At 52.4% G+C, this 17,144-nt stretch overlaps 1 protein-coding gene across 7 annotated transcripts in view; it reads right to left on the bottom strand.

Moving 5' to 3' along the window:
* Nucleotides 1–17,144, bottom strand: part of KCNAB1 (potassium voltage-gated channel subfamily A regulatory beta subunit 1) — a 72,559-nt gene that overhangs the window by 42,217 nt on the left and 13,198 nt on the right. The window contains exon 1 of one of the 7 annotated variants that reach the window (XM_056357958.1): nt 7,829–8,994. The exons of 5 other annotated variants lie outside the window; for them this stretch is intronic. In XM_056357958.1, coding sequence (XP_056213933.1) covers nt 7,829–8,049 — 221 coding nt within the window. In that variant the 5' untranslated portion in view covers nt 8,050–8,994. Of the gene's footprint in view, nt 1–7,828; nt 8,995–17,144 lie in introns of those variants that run through there. One more of the 7 variants, XM_056357959.1, reaches the window with a different exon arrangement.

Below are 17,144 nucleotides of genomic sequence, written 5' to 3'. Positions count from 1 at the left end.
AGCGTAGGAAAGCTTTGCTGGAGCATGACCTGCAGAAACAGCTCCAGGGAGTCATTCCTCTGCCGGCACAGTGCTCAGCACACGCCGGACCCCAGGCAGAGAGATGCCCACTGACTTGTAGCTGGCAAAATGTCACCCCAGCTGTAACCTCTGGGCTCACATCGAGTTGCATGCAGAACGTTTTCTTTTCTTTACTGAGAAGTAATATCTTAACAAACGTGTTCTACAGATGGCCTTTTATAATGTTAGTCTAAAATAAAAATAAGCATGCTCGAAATTCAAATTGGATTTTGCCAAAGCAGCCATGCTAAAATAATACATTTTAAATATCTTAAACTGTGCGCTTCACAAGTAATCAAATTAGCAGTTTTCTGCATTACATCTTTTTTCCATCCTTTTAAGCATTAGATTAACGTTGTCATGCAGATTTTAAATGGAAAATACCACGCTGCGGGGAATGGTTGGGGACAAGGAGAGCGGAGCAGGGTGCGTTTTAGCAGCCAGGCGCTCAGGACCCTGCTGCAGCCACCATCAGCCAGGGAGCTGCCCTGCACCAGGGGCACAGCCACCAGCCCCCCCGCCTCGGCAGAGTGCAGCCCGGCTGCGGGGGGCACAGGCAGCGGCAGTGCTGTGACAGCCACCCGCCGGTGGCCGGGACAGCTGCCCAGGCTGCTCCCGCGCCCTTGCACCACTGCCCTGCACGGCCCGGCCGCTGGCGAGCTTTGAGAGGCTGTGCGGCTCATCACCAGAATAGCATTGCATTATTGAAAAGCTTCCTTAAAATATCATCATTTTGCTTCTGCTTAACAAAACTGACATGAAAAGCACGCTCTTTAAAACACCGTTTGCCCTTGAATTCAATCTTGTTCTCCTTAGCTCATCGCTCTCTCTTGGGATTGAAATGGGTGGGTGGGAATCGACGGCTGACCAAGCCCTGGCTTGCTGCTGTCCCCTCCCAGTGCCCCCAGTGCTACCAGCACTGCAGGACAGCATCCTGGAGGCTGGGACAGGCGAGCCAGCATCCCCAGAGCTTGCTCCGTGGGGAGTCATGAGAAACAGTTGGCATGCCACACAGCCGGGGAAGCGGGGACGGTCACGGCGCAACTGGGCAGGGTGAATGCCAGGTGCTGCCACCCGCCTCCTGTACAGCAGTCCCTGCACTGGGCTGACACCAGCCAGCACCGCTCCCACCGGTGACATATTTCTCCCTGAGCTAGACCTCATGGAGGGTCTGTAATTAAGCTGGCATACAGAGGTTTTCAAAGTGCCTGATAGGTTAGAAACATTTATGAAGAATATTGGAATACTTGCAAATAGCACTATAAATCAATTTTGCAAGTCACTAAAGTTAATGTAGAAGGTTCTTGGCCTGGCTGGGTCTCCAGGGGAAAGGGGGCAGAAGGAGAGACCCTGAGCAGAAGAAATCCCTTTGCTGCGGGTGGGGAGCAGCGAGCGGGGCAGAGCCTGCAGGCACTGCAGCGCTGGGCATCGCTCCTCCGGCAGCAAAGCCTGGTGCGGGCAGCCGGGAAGCAGCCGTGCTCAGCCAGGCAGACACCGCCTGGGCGGTCAGCTTGGGCAAACAGAAAAGACAACTTTGCTTTATCTGAAACCTGGAAGAGGAGATACATTTTCTGTGCTTACACTCAGCCCAGACATCTGCAAAGTCTTTGTTGACGAGACATGAAAGCCAGGGAGTGAGCATACATTGACCAACTCCATGCACTACCATATATTGAGCATTTACCTGGTAACTAAATGTGTATTCAAATCTAAAGCTGGTTTTAACATTGCAATGTTAAACACGGCTTTTGCATCAGTGTAATGAGACAAGCAAAACGCAGACCACACGGAACCCACAGCCTTACTTAGCAGCTACAAACTCCTGGAGAGCCATTAGGAATTCGAGAGCAGCACAAATCAACGCAGATTTTGTTTACTCAACTGGTTCCTTTTTCTCCTTCTTTGAGTTATTCCTGCCTTCTTTGTAGCCATTATAAGCTACAGTCCTGGGGGGAAAAGCAATGTGAATTCAGTGTAAGTCCATTCTGTTCACTGGATTACTCCTAATTTACAGCAGTAAAACAAAGATCAGACAATGAGCCATAAAAATCAACCTGATGTGGAGAGCTACCATAATAATACGTAGATTTATATAAAAATAATTGTGCCATTTGCATGTGAGTGCTTAAAACTACTCATAATTGCAGCAAGACTTAAATAAAGCATGTCTTCCTAAATATATGAGGTAGTTATTGTGGTTAATGCTTGTAGTATGATACAAAACCAAGAAGACCCAACTCCTGAAACACTGCTAAGAAATGCCTGCTTTCCCTTACAGCCCTTGAAAAGTGTAAGAGCTTTATCTTCTATTTCCAAACTAATTTTGCAACCCAGGCTGACCTGTGTGCGTTTCCAAAGCAGGCAGGTTGGCAGCTTGCTTTTGACTCTTCTAAGCCCACACTTGTGCCAGCTGTACAGCCAGGCACGTTGCACAGGAGCTGCACAATAATCCACAGCTACAACACAATTCTAGTGTTAATCATACCACGTTTCTACGTAAGAAATTTGCACCCTAATAAAAGCATTGTGAGTTTTGCTTCTACCCCACAGGTCACTCCTACAAAGGAGTGGAAGAAACCGCTGGTGACCACGGAGGCAAAAGTCATTTTCCTGATGGCAATCACACATCTCAGCCATGGCTCTGAGTCTTTGCAGGGCCCCGTGTCCCCCCTGCAGGTGTTCCACCTCCTCAGCAGCTACACAAGGACGTCTCCAGGGAGGGGGATGCTGTGAGATGTGTCCCACAAGCAGGTTTGCTCTCCTGCCCACCCTGACCCTGGCAGGGAAGGTGCTCCAGAGCATTGCTTCCCTCCGGGCTGGGACCTGCCAGCCCACAGCACTGGAACAGTCTGAGTTAACCACAGGACTGAGAGCTTGATACTTGCTACATATCTTAGTTACGTTTATCAGCGGATATTTATCTAGGTAGAAAAGGGGGATGGGGAATTCTTTGGGCTGTAGTACTTTTATTGTGCCCTTTAATGTCTGTAATTGGTATGTGCTGCTCTGAGCCTGGCTAAGTCAAGCCTGCAGCCACCTTTCCAGGAGGGGGAAGAGAGCCATCCCACCGGAGCCACCGGAGCAACACACCCACTGCTGCGATGCAATGCATTAGCAGCGCTTTCGTAATGCACTTTGGCAATAACCCAGAATTTCAGGCACACAGTGCAGAAAGATGCCTTCAAACTGCTGATGCATTTTTAGCCAGCAGGATGGAATGACCTCTGCTGAGATGTGGTCAGGGCACCGCCTCGTGGTGGTGCCACTGGGGACGCTGGAAGGTCCCACAGCCTGCAGCCTGGTGAGCAGCAGCACCCAGGCAGCAAGCCAGGAAAAACCCTAAGAAAAATATTGAGTAGGGCACCCTGCACTGGGGTTGCTGTAAACACGGGCACCCACATTTTTGAGAGGTACTTTGTGTTCCAGGAGAAGGAAGTGGACAGGCAGCAGCACTGTGTGCTTGGCCAGCTTGGTCTCCTCCAGACCCTTCGTGCGCATTCGGGTTCATGCTGGTGCTTGGCCCTCCAGAGCAGCAGCCGGTGCTAAGCAGGTAGCTGAGCTCCACAGCATGGGTGGCTGGGGAAGGTCTTTCATTGCTAAAGCTGCTCCAGACCCTGCAAACTGTGACATGCCATCCTTGCACACCCAGTGTTCAGCGACTGAGACAGCACTTGCCCCCACGGCGCCTGCAGCAGCAGGGCAGGTCCTTTGCAGACCTGGCCGAGCAGGGACGAGGTTCCCAGCCTGGCCTCCCTGCACGGGCTATAATTGCTGCTGCCCCCCTCTAGCTCTGCCAGCCATCGTTAACACTCACCCTGAGGCCTCTGTGGCACAGGAGGACCCCCGGCGCTGCGGTGGCATGGGCATGGTGGCCATGATTGGCTTGTAAGGTGGGGCTGGACATTCCACCTTGGGTGGGAGGCACGGGTCTCCCCTCCAGAGGATGGTGCCCAGCCTCTCTGCACCTTGCTCCAGGCTCTGTGCAAGCTGCAGGGTGAGCACGGACTGTTAACTCCACCAGCTTGTCTTTGCGGTTAATTTTTTTTTGTTGTTTAGGCTCGCACTAGAGTTAATAGTCATAGCTGCCACCATCAATTATTTATGAACACAAATAGATAGTTGAGCTTTGTAAATTGCATCCCTCGTGCCCATGCACAGGCAGAGCTCTCATAAAAGGCTATTTTTGAACTGCTGATGGCCCCGAATCGGCAGTGCAGCGGATGGAGCTGGAGCTGAGCCCCATCCTGGGCATGGAGCAGGCTGGCGGGGAGCCGGGATGCTCTGAGGCGAAGCCTTGCCCTGCCGCATCCGTGATGGCAAGGCTGCCAGTATAAGCATGGGCGGGCTGGACCAGTCTCAGTTTGAGAAGTTGTTCTCTGTGGTAACGTGGAACATCTCAAATAGCCCCATGCACCAGGATCAGGGCTGCATCCACTTTACTGACACCTTGAATTGGGATAATAATTTTTTTTCAAATTACAGCAAATTAGGTGGGAGGAGAACCCAGGCTGTGACCTTCTCATGGTCCAGATCGGGTGAGGACCCAGCCTGCCAGCCCTCCTCCCGTGCTGTGCTTGGGAGGGATGCAAAAATACATCCTTTGTTTTCAGCAGTGGTGTGGCAGATTGCAATTTTCCAAGCCAAGCACTGCAACTACATCATTTTCAAGGAAAGACTTGAAGTGATCCCAAATATTCTGCCCAAGCATCTGGGCAGGCTCACTAGTAGGACTGAACCGGAGCATTAAAAAGGATAAAAGGGAACAGCCTCCCTCCCAGTTCACCTTCCGCACGCAGGGGGCAGCTGGGGCTGTCCCTGGCGGTGACAGCAGAGGTCCCGTCCGGCTGATGCCACAACCTGACAGGGAGGATGCAAAATGAGATTTAGCAAATGCAAAGCAGAGGTTTGCTCACACGAACGCTGCGGGAACACACCTGAGTCCTAATATTTGCAGATGATCCCCGATGAACATATTTATTCCCGTAAACTTTGTCTTTTACATTTCCAGTTCGGTCTCTGAGCTGGAACGGGTCCAGAAACATGTCATTTGCTGAAAAGCCCCTGAGCTGGCTCCTCTCCCGCCCCCATCCCCTGTCACAGGCGTAGTCACTGTCTCTCCCTTTTACATAATCACCCTGGCACCGGGAGTGCCTGGCAGCCGGGGGTGGCAGCGCCGGGTCGGGCAGAGCCCAGGAGCGGGGCAGGAGCCGCGGGCAGCCCTGCCAGGGGGGCGGCAGCACCGCGCAGGGTCTCAGCAGGACCAGCTATCGGTATTTTTAGCCTAAAACAAGGGGCAGCTGAGCTAACATGTCATTTTAAGCAGCACCCACTGTATAGTTTAGCACCAGAGACATAACTCAAGGAGAGGATTAATTGGGAAGGACTTCAGCTTCAGATGTAAGGGAGCTGAGGACTCTACAGGATTATTGTTGTAGCCGTTGGGAAAAGCCTTCGGCTTCTCCGGGCACTGGATTTCCCCAGGACCGAGGAACCATCCCCAGAGGTGAACACGAAATATCAGCTCCATTGCCGCTGGTGGGCATCTCCCCTAACTAAAGGTTATCTCAATTCAGCAGCAGCACGGCTGAGCCTGGAGGTTTAGTCAGCTCTTCCTCCAGATTCCCCTCCACTTCATTTCTTGGGGGAGAAATCAGCTCTAGACACGGGGAGATCTGGGAGCAGAAACAGGGATTAGTCATAAAGATAAAACATCAACCTCGTCACCAAGCTGCTATTCCTGATGCAGTTCCCCAGGTCCCAGGCAGCCAAGCCAGGGGAGCCGCCAGGGCTGTGCTGAACCAGCTGGAGAACCCAGCCCTCGGTATTGAAACCTTATCTAGAAACAAGCCAGAAAGGATTTACAAAGGCCCAACTTCAGAGGATGCAGGAGCGTTGGTGTCATGTGGGTAGCAAAGAATTGCAATTACCCGGCGTGTTGGTACACTGATAGCACTGGCAGCCCGTGGGAAATCAGCGCAGATAACTGCTGACAATTAGTAGACTCTGTCCATAAGCCTAACGAGCAGAAGCAGTGACTTGGTAACAGATCATGTCTGTGAATTACATGATCAAAGACAGGACACCACAGCCGTGCTTACGGGGGAAGCTGAGGCAGGGACGTGCAATGGCTTGGACTGGGCTGCAGGAGGGGAGAGGGCTCATGGGGAGATCCTGGCGGGCACTGCTCCACCAGCCCCGGCTCCACAGGGAGGCTGATTAAAGGACAAGTTATATTGATTTTGAGAGTTGCCTCTCCTTGGGCAGGATCTGCCACCATCCCCCCAATATCAAACTTCCCACAGCTGGGGCAGAGCCCACAACACCCAGGAGCTGGGACTGCCGCCCCGCCGGAGCCCTCCGGAGCACCGATCCTGCCCCACCATGCACCCCCAGCATCTCACACAGGGAGATATTAATGAGCATTTCTGCTCTCACCACAGGCTCGCTACGGGAGCACTGCCTGGACCACTTCTGCCGACACCATGCCGGGGAGCAAGCGGCAGGAATGTGTAGCGCTCCTGCTAAAAGTTGGTCACGGCCCAACAACAGGAACGAGCAGTCGGAAAGGCCAGGCTTCCCCTCGGGCAAAGCCACCCCGTTATTCATCAGCCATTCGAGCAACTCACAGCAAATAACACCCAAGCATCCCAGTCACCCTGCTGCTGTACACCCCACCTGTGCGGTTCCTGGAGAGTTAATAATGACATTTTCAGAACTGCAGGATTGCCTAAACCGAGCTTCGGGCTGGGCTGCACACATGCTTGTGTTTCGCGTAACCATGCTAGAGCCAGCCTGGCTTTGCATCAGTCCCAAGGACCATAAAACCAGCGTAACTACAGAATGGCATCCTCACCCTGTGCCGCTCCCCCGGAGCAGGTATGGCCATGCAGGAGCATCGGCCATTATTCCATAGGCTGGGAAGGAGCATGGCTAAAATCGCCCGGAGCCCTGCACCCCTTGCCCTGCCCATGGAGCCCCCCGGTGCCGCCCACCGGGCTGCTCTGCACAGGGCTGCTCATGGAGGGGTGCAGAGCATCGCCAGGCTGCTGCCTCCCCCAGCGCCTGCCACCCCACCCGTTAGTTGCTGAAAGGGACACCCCGAAGAGGCAAAAGCCAGCCGCCCCAGCATACCGGCCCTTCTCGTTCTCAGCTAAAGGCATGACAGGGAAGCTCAGCAGCTGCCCACACCCACCACTTCAGACTGAAGTCACAGCCATTCATTATTTTTCCTGCCTGGGTTAGGAGGAATAAAAACCTGCAAGATGCATAGGGCATTTTATAAGAATGCCCATGATTATTTTTTTTTCCTCTGCATTTCTCCTAAAATTGGCTTTGAAAGTCAGTAAGCGATCACCGTGATGAAATGGTACCCAAGGCAGATGCTCTTCGCTCCATACAACGTACTGCAAATTAACTTTTCCTGTCCAGTCTCAAACATGCTTTGCTAATTGATTTTTCTGCTCATTAGTACCAATATAAGTTATATCAAACACTTAATGGAAACCATCTTACCACTGCTGAAAATTCACAATGCTGTATATAATCTAAGCCAGGCAACTGTTTTTTTGTATAAAATCACATGTACATATGCCTGTGAAAACAGTCACACCCAAATGCTACTCAGTTATGCACAACTTTAAAAATCTATTAATAACCTTAGCGGAAAGCTCCTCTGCAAAATCAGATGCATCCAGGCAGGCAATTCTTTAAAGGCAAAGTAAAGAGCTATCACACTGCAAGGTAACAAAGAATGATACTGTCACCATACCTATATTTCATGCCCGTTTGCTTTGCAGTGGATTCTTTTAATGAAATGTGGTGCTGAGGGGTAAATGTCCCCAAACTGCGAGCAATAATAGCCACTGTCCGAAATTTTGCCCGGGCTGCATTCACTACGTTTGGGGTAGTGGTGTTCTGCTTGCTGATGAGCCTGTCTTCACCATTTCGACTCTTCAAGTTGTGCTCTGTGCAGGCGATGGACACTTGCATCGCGCCCTCCGTACACCGTTAGCCACCGTCCAGGTCGCAGCCAGAGCCCCCGGCCGGCCTGACGCGGGCTGCAGGCTGCCCAGCAGCGCAGGGCTGGGTCCCAGACGCTGCCCAGGGGTCCTGCCGACCCTGAACTCACAGAAGTAGCCGAGGCAGCGGGGGTCTCCGGGGGAGCCGGGCTGCGTCCCTGCAATGCCGGGAGAAGAGAAGCCCCGAACTTGACAAAGCAATCGCAAGCGGATTTCAGCTGGCTCTCAGGTCTCCCCCCACAAAATTTGCTGCAGCTGAGACAAAAGCATCCATCCAGTCAGGTGCTCCCAGAGGCATAAAGCTGTTCCTTCATGATGAACCGCCAGCAGCGGCCGCCGCTCTGGCTCGATGCAGGCTTGCTTCTGGTGGCTGGTTTTAAATCGATGCAGGCATGCTGCAAGCGCTGGCTCCAGCGCCCGCTGGACCATGAACTGCTGAGCAGGCAGCCTCGCCGGCCGAAGATCCACCCGCTGGCCAGCCCCTACGGACCGGCGACATCCATCCGTCCTCCTTCGCGCCGATGCAGCAGCCCGCTGCAGCCCACCCAGCGCAGCCCACCCAGCGCCGGGGCTGGCAGCGGGCGTGGGGGGCGGCGCGGGCCGGCTCTGCAGCAGCTCCCGGGATGGCCCCGTCAGGATCCTGCGGGAAGCTTGGGGACGGGCCTCCTTTGTGCTCAGGGGGAAGGCAGGCGCTTCGGGCAGGTGCCTCCCGTCAAAACAGCTGCCGGCATCGCTAAGCAAGAGGACCTCTTATAGCGGGGAACAATTCGGTGCTAAAATGGGCTAATTAGCGCGTGTGTGTGCGTGGGGAATAAATACAGGGGAGGGGGAGAAAAATGGCTGTGCTACCGTGTGCCAGTGAGTTCGCACGTTAATCCCGTGTTTCTGGCACCCGGACCCGCCGCCTGCAAACCCACGCTCGCAGCAGTGCCGGGGTTAATCCCTTCTGCCCCAAGCATCGCCAGACAAACAAGCCGCAGCACAAAGTCTTCGAAGTAGCCCCCGCGGTCCCCGCTGCGGCGGGGCTGCAGCCGGAGCAGCCAGCCCAGCCCCCCGCCGGCCGCCCCGCTGCCCAGCGCCCCGGTGCCCAGCGCCCCGGTGCCCACCGCCCCCGCCACCTCTGCTGGGGCGCCAGCTCTGGGTGCCGGAGGCAGCCCCGCCGCCCCCGGGCTGGCGAGCCGTTCAGCGGCGGTGGGAGGGCGAGGCAGGGATGGGGCAGCTGCGAGTCACCCCCAGGACCCCTGCCCTTCGCTGCCACCCAGCAGAGCAGCCCTGGAGGGAGTGACCGGTGGTTTGGGCACAACGCAGGTGCAGACCCACAGGAGAAGGTGCCCACCGGGTGAGCGTGGGTGGGTGGGTGAGGGCTGCAGCTGCAGTCACCCTGCTGTCCCTTCCCCAGCCCTGCACAGGTGGGAAATGGTCCCCCAGGCATCCCTGCACCCTGCTCCTGAGGCTGCCCCCAGGATCCTAGGTGGGCTAGGGTAAGGGTGGGGGCACCTCCAGGGGTCCTCTTGCCCACCTCCTGCTTGCTGCCCTGTCCTTGGGGCAGAACTAGCTCTGGGGACCCCCAGCCACTCAGGTGACACCCAGGCTTTCTCCTGCTCAAAGGCACACAAAGGTGGAGCTGGAGCGGTAGCACAGAGAGAGAAGCTGGACACACTGGTGCGGTGATGAGAACCTGCTCTGAACTCAGGATGACAAACCCTCAATTTCCTCCCCTGCAGCAGTGGGTTTTCTACACCACCCCCATCCTGCTGAGGAGGGGGAGCCTGAGAGCGGCTGGGTGGGCAGCTGGCAGCCAGCCAAGGCCACCCACCACCCAGGGTGACAAGGTGAATGCCTTCTGACGATCTCCTTGTAGTTCATTTATCTAATGGCTCATTAACACTTATACAGCACATTGCTTTGAGGGTGGAAAGCATTATATCAGTGTAAAGAAAGTTACTGCATGATATTTTCCAAGAGAGGATGAACAGCTAATCCTACAGCAAACCCCCAACCTCCCAGCCATCAGCAGAGGTTCGGGGCAGATGGCCCCCTCAGCGCGAGGTTTGGAGGGAGGGGGAGCAGGGCCGACCGGGGGGGTGGAAGTCACATAGCTAAGGAATAACGAGCTGAACCCACTGCTGCAAGGCCCTGTCTCAAATACAGGATTTTGGCTTTGAGAGAGTTTCCAGACATCTAATCAGTGAATTGGTATTACAGACTTTTAATTACCGCTGTTAAATGCCTAGGAAAGAGGGTGTCAGCTGGGGGCACAAGCCATGGGGTTGCTGACATCAAGGTGCCCCGTGGTGGGGCCCTCGTCCATGACACCCTCTGTGCCTCCATGGGCCCGGGGGATGCGGCTGGAGGCTGGCGGTGGCACCCGCAGGGCTCTGCCTCAGCAGCGCAGCCAGCCCAGTGCAGGCTCAGCACCCGCTCAGCTTTTGGAGCCCAGCTTTGCATTCCAGAGCCCAAAGCAAGGCTGAAAAAACCAGAATTATTTCTCTCTCTGATAGACATACAGCATCTTCTTGCTGGGCACAGCTATTTCAAGGAGATGCATCTTACATCTTGTTCTAGATGTGTCTGGAGATTTCCCATTGTAGCCAGCAGCTGGCTCTGCCCCATGGTGTGACTTGGTCCTGAGGATATGCCCAGGTCACTGTCACCCATGTCCTGGTCACTGTCCCTGCTGTCACAGCTGGCCATGCCCTTGGGTGCCAGGGAGAGGACAGAAAGGGACAATCACGTTCTGTGCTGGCACGTCCCACAGAGCATATTAACTCAAGCCGCTTAGCTTCGGAGGGGTTACAGCCTCTGCCAAAGAAATATGTATTTAAATGTGGGATTTATTTCGTTTCCCTGAACAAGATAATGACTTCTAGATAAAAAATACTAGAATAGCATAATTTTGTATCACGAAAATCCTGAGCTTATAAAACAAGAGGTATGTGACATCCTCGTCAGAGGACAGTGCTGGGGTGCGCCGGCCGCTCAGGCTCAGCCACGAGCCTCTGGCCAGGCTCTCCGTGCCGCTTCAGTGCCACCAAACTGCTACAGACACAGCTATTTGCCGAGACATACGTATGCATTTCCCCCCCCCCGAGGAAGATGACAATCACTCATTAAATAATTGGCCAAAAACGCTTCATCAAGCAAATCTGTTTTAACACAGATGCTCAGGACCATGCTGGCTTTGTTTTTCTTGTGATCCCTGTAGCCCCCATCCCAGGAGCTGCTGCATCCGTCCCAGGGTTCAAAATAAAGGCAAGAGCCAAACACAGAACTACAGCAAGCAGGATGCTCAAGGCAAGCGCAGAAGCCAGGAGATGTTCTATGGCTCCTACACAAATACATGTTTCCATGCCCTGAACAGTCTGTTTCTTTGCCCAGGACCTTGCAGGGGTGGGATGATGCACATCACTGTGGTGAGCAGAGTGGAAACCTCCAAAAAGGAAAAAATACTTCACTGAGACCCGCTGCGGAGGCAGCGAGGGGCTGTGGGGCCATGCAGTGGTGCAGGTGGTGGACAAGCCCTTGCTGGTGCTCCCCGCTCCCTGCACTGGGCAGCAGCACGGCTCTTGCTGCAACCAGCCGGAAAAAGATGCTTCTGCAGCCCAAAAAGTAAAAACAAAATGAGGCCCGTGGGTGTGGGTTGGATGAGACATTTCAAGCTGATGCAGACCCGTCCCCCCAGCATGGCGCAAGCTGAATGCACTGCTTTCCTCTTTTTTTTTTTTTTTTTTTTAAAGAATTCACCTTACAGCAAAGCAACTTTGAAACATTATGCCAAGTCTGGCTTGAGACTTTGCTTCTTGATGGCTGCAGTCATAGGCTATTTACACTAATTGCTCTGCCCTGCCATTCTACCAAAGCAGAGCATTCCACTGGACAAATACCAATTAGCATCTTACTCATTTCATTATATTTAAGATGATTGCCAGCTAAACGTGTATTTTCAGTAACACCAATATGCCGCACATAAATTCTAGCAGGCTCTGTCAATCTTTTAAGATGACAGGTCTTAATTTCATGCCTTTCTTGTGCTCAGACCCCAGCAGCAGGCTGTACTTGCAATAGCCATATACATTAATTAAACAACACACACCGCACAGGCAATGAGACCACGTCAGCTGCTGAGCACGGGGTAAAAGGTAGAGCAGATCTTCTCTGCCTCCATCCCTGCACTGTTCATGCTTTAGCAGGTCAAAGCTTTCAGCGCTTTTTATCAAAGAAAATGCTTTTTTTCCATCACCAGCTGCAAAGTTCATGGTTTTACCCCCCAAAAAAGTATACTGGAAATTTCCATTGATCTATATAAAAATCTCATCTTTCACATAAATAATCTGAGTATTACTCAATCTTAACCTTAATTTCTTACAAAATTGCCTTTTAAATTTTGAGTGCTGATAAAATAAATCCAAAAAGCTGATAAAACAAATCCATCCCAGTTATCTCCCTGGGAGGAGGCTTGGTGGCTCCGTGCCCGAGCGGGTGGGAGCCCGGGGAGGCTGCCCCGCTGCACTGCCTGCACCACCCCTCACCACTGCATGGACCTCTGCAGCTACCCCCTCCTCTGCAATCCCAATAACCCATCTTTGCTTTGTCGAGCAGCGGGACTGGCACATCTGCAAGGACACGACGAGGCTGTGAGGCCGGCGGCGACCCCAGGATGTTCTCAGTGAATCACAACGTAACCGGGGGACATTTTCACCTTATCGCACTTGGAGGTTTACGCACAGTGGAAGGCGCTCGGCAGTGCTTGGCTGCAGGCTGGGACAGGGAGGAGAGCTCTATTCTATGATTTGTTCCACAGCACAAAGCACTGTGTGCTCTTCCCACTGCAGGGTCCTGGCTGTCCGACCCCCCCCTCTCCCAGGGCACCCCTTGGGCTGGCACATTTTGACATCCCCACCAGCCCCGTGGCAGCTTCCCCAGGTGCTGTGGGCAGGCACGCCGAGCTCTTGGACGGCCACGCAGCTCAAACTGCCTTTGTTCCCGATGCTGCCGCAATGCTACCCATGAGCTGAAGTTTACAGTTATCACTGCTCGCCATGGCAGTGCAAATGATCAGCATTGCAGCACCGCTACATAATTGCATGCAATATTAAATGCAAAGCCTGAACCATTCTCCCGGTGGTGCAGACACAGCCTCTCCCAGGCCAGGCTGACAGCAGCTCCCTGTGCTGCCTTACGGGACCTCAGACGGGTGGCTGCAAAGGAGACCCCACCAGCATTCTACACACCAGCAAAGCCAGCACCCAACCTGGCTCCTGGGTGTCAAACACAGCACAGCCCTTAAGTACCAGCCGCTGTATCCCCCTGCCGCTGCTGCCCCTACCCCAGCAGCTTTCCCTCAGCTCCCTGCAGCTGTGGCCAGAGCAGCACCGGCGACAGGTCAGATGCAGCAGGATGGAAAAATCACCACTTCCAGGCTGAAGGCACATTAAAAGAATGATTTCAGTGTGTGTGATAGAATTTTAACCGCATTGGACATTTTGACAGGTGCTCAGCAGGACTTTGCATGCAATATAAGCAGATCAGCCAAACTTCAGAAAGCTGCATGGAAGCACTGAAAATGCAGCCGGCAGCATCCCACACCAGAAACAGGGCCTGGGAAATGCAGAGTTCTGCCCTTGGAGCTTTTCCACCCCAAACATGCCCTTCTTTATTCTAACAGACCAGACCTCACTACAGTCACCACGGTCCCTCCACAGCTACCTTCCCAAAATCCAGTGCAGATGTTTTAGGCAATCGTCTCCAAGACTGGCCTTCACAAGGATTATCATAATATACTGTCAGAAATCCTTGATTTTTGGACTTCCACACGATGATTCTTGCCCAGCACAGCAGGATGCACTCAGGGAAATTCTGTGTTACGTCCCAATAAAAGTTTCATTGGGCCATAAAAGCTCTGATTATAAACAGAGCCTGTGCGCATCCCTCGGCCATTCCACTTCATCTCAATAGCTGCTGGAAAACAGGTTTCCTGCTGGGCTAATTACTTATGATTGCAGCAGTTCTGTTACATCTCTGTAAATTGGGCTGATACGGACACTGGCAAGATAACAAGCACTGCCACCCAGGAGCACGGGGAGAAGAGCCCAGGAATGAGCTGACGTTCAGATGCATCTCCCAACAGGGCTCCCGTGGCATTAATTTCAATTAAGAGCCAAGGCCCTGCTGCAGCAGGATGCTCACAAGCTCAGCTGAGGAGTGGTCCTCTCTGAAGCAGCAGCGATGAACCCCGCAGCTATTTTGTAGAATCATAGAATTATTTAGGTTGGAAAAGACTTTTCAGATCATTTGTAGCTCTTTTGGGTGCATCTAAACCCACGAGGAATGTTTCTTTTTGATAACAATGCTGGAAGCTTGGCAAGGAAATGATCTGCAAAAACAAAAGCACTGCGCTTATCTAGCAAACAGTTGTCATATTTTCACTGGTTTCACATGAAAAACTTAATTTGCATTTGCAATTGCACTTGAGGAAGACTGATCAATATTCTCATTAAATGTTTTTTAGTTAACACACATCATTCTGGCAAGTTTTCAGCCAGGCTGCCTCTGGTACCAGAACTGGTACCAGCTTCGTCCCCATGCCTGCTGGCTGGGCTCCAGGGGCTTCGTCCACCCAGGAGGGACCGAAACCGGGAGCGTAACAGCACGGGGCAGAGCGGGCAGAAGAGGCCAGGCTGCTGGCTCTGCTAACACATGCCAGGCCAAGGTAGAAATAAGGCAGCAGCATCCAGCCCCGTGGAGGCACGCTGCAAAACTGTAAATGCTGCCCTGCTCTTCTGCAGGGATGGTCCTCATGGTCACCTTACAGATCCTTCAGGATGCGCTAAAACAATAACCAAACCAAAACCGGTGCAGGAAATACACTTGCTTTGCTTAATTCTAATTAGAATTGAGCCAGACGCCAGCAGGGTACAGGTGTGCGAGATGGCTTCCCCACGGGCAGCACTGCCAGGTGTCTGAGCCCCCAGAGCAGGGACCCTCGGCTATGGCCTCGCCATGGCTGCACCGTCACCCTGCAGAAGTGGGGGTTTTAAATAAAAGGACTGAAGGAGAAAATCTGCCTTTTCCAAACAACTTCTAAAACCCACACAGTTTCAGAGCCCTATTTGTTTATTTCTTGCAGTATGTACATCATATAGAGGTCTGTTGATGAGGAGTTCATGAACAAACTGTGCAGAGATCCGATCGCGAGGAACTCGTGAACACACTCCCACCTAACTGCCATTCCCAAGTGGGTGTCCAAGGCACCTGCCTGCCAGCCCCGCACTGGGAGCATCTGCCGAGAGCCAACAGCACCCCTGGTACAGCCCCCGGGCACCGCCTGCTACCAAAGAGCTTTGCAAGAGTTAGCCAGCTCTATGTAATATTAAATGAATCATCATTTAATATAACTTGAAAGAATCAATACCAAAACTGAGACCTAGAGCTTTCCATGTCTTACAAAGAGGATGTAACTTACCGGGTGCCCAGCTCCATTAATCAGTCACTTATCCCTGAGGATAGAGAGCATCCACCAGCATATTGCCTAGCACACTACCCCACACTCCACACCAGGTAATTTAATTTTTCCCTGTTATCTATTTCATTTCTCAGATTACTGAAAGCCAGTGGCTTACAAGAGGGACTCCAGAAATGACCATTATATTAATGTGTTGCAATAGACTGAGCCTGATTAAATATGATTAAAACACTTTAGAGCTGCACGAAGGTCCATTGCACAGTACAAGAGGTTTTCTTGGGGTTATATTCCCCTGAAGGCAAAGGCTGGAGCCCCTGACATGGAGCAATCCATCCCCGGCAGCAGCAGCGTCCTGGGGAGCCTGGCAGTATCCTCAGGCATTCAGGGCCGCCGTGCCAGGCTCAGGGACACCAGACGGCACAGGGCTGCAGGTTGCTCAACAATTTTCTCCCTTCTGTGGTATTTCAGGGTTTTTTGAGGGAAGCAGCACTGGGCCGTGCACATCCTCTCCCTGGCAGAGCCTGAACCAGGGGCACTGATGGAAGCGCCCTGGGTGCTGCCACCTGCCCTCAGCAGAGCCACGGCTGCCGCCCACGCACCAGCCTCCCTGCAGAAAGGGTTAAATAACCAAAGAATGTTTTCAACTATGGCCAGTTTTTCTATGGTAAAAATATAAAATAAAGGAGGGTGAAGAGTTAGAGAAATGCACCAAGGCTGGCAGCTCGTGGCAAACAAGCGGCTTTCCATTTTGCCATATTCATTTTCTAGCCTGGGCATACAGAAAAGGCAGATTATTTTTTTTTTCCCCAGGTGCTTTGCATAACCTGATCGAGAAGTGTATTCCAAGCAAAGCTCAGCCCAAGCTACATTCTTCCAACTTGGCTGTGCTTGTTGACTAGTAGATTTCAGACAATTATATATATTACTCCACTATCCATACACGTCAAATATCACCCAAGCATTACTTGTAACAGCTTAAAACTCTAAATTAACTTATATGAAGAAATATGTTGCTAAGGTCTTGGATGCTGAATAATACATACTTCCATTCCGCCCTTTTCTGGGATGTGCTGTGGCAGATGGATGACTAATTATTGTGCAATAACTTCTGATTCTTTGAGATGAGCTGGCAGAGGGTCAGAATAAAGACGAGTTACAGCAGATTCCATTGGTTGCAAACCTTTCTCCCAGTGCATACCCCTCCAGCAAACGGCCCGCTTGCCCTGGAGCCCCCGGCTTTCACTAGAGCTGTACCCTTCTCCGGCCAGCATGGGGACCTGCACTCTTTTGTGAGCAAACTAAATGAGAGCTGAGTGTCTCTGCAGAATCAAAGAACCGTTCAGGTTGGAAAAGACCACTAAGACCATCGAGTCCAACAGTTAACCCAGCACTGCCAAGCCCACCGCTAAACCGTGTCCCCAAGCACCCATCAGTGATTATCTTATATAAGCCAATACTGAATGATAAGCACTATTAAAATTTCACCTTCCCCAGACAGTATTTTTTTAAAAAGGAATTTTAATTCTTCTCTTGAGACTCTGTCTTTCAGCTGCAACAACATTTCTAATTACTAAAGTGAGTGGCACAGGATAAGAATCCCATCA

This window comes from Falco biarmicus, chromosome 13 (genome assembly GCF_023638135.1).
Source record: "Falco biarmicus isolate bFalBia1 chromosome 13, bFalBia1.pri, whole genome shotgun sequence".
NCBI lineage: Eukaryota > Metazoa > Chordata > Aves > Falconiformes > Falconidae > Falco > Falco biarmicus.
Note: the sequence above shows the minus strand (reverse complement) of the source record. Positions and strands in the feature narration are given on the sequence as shown.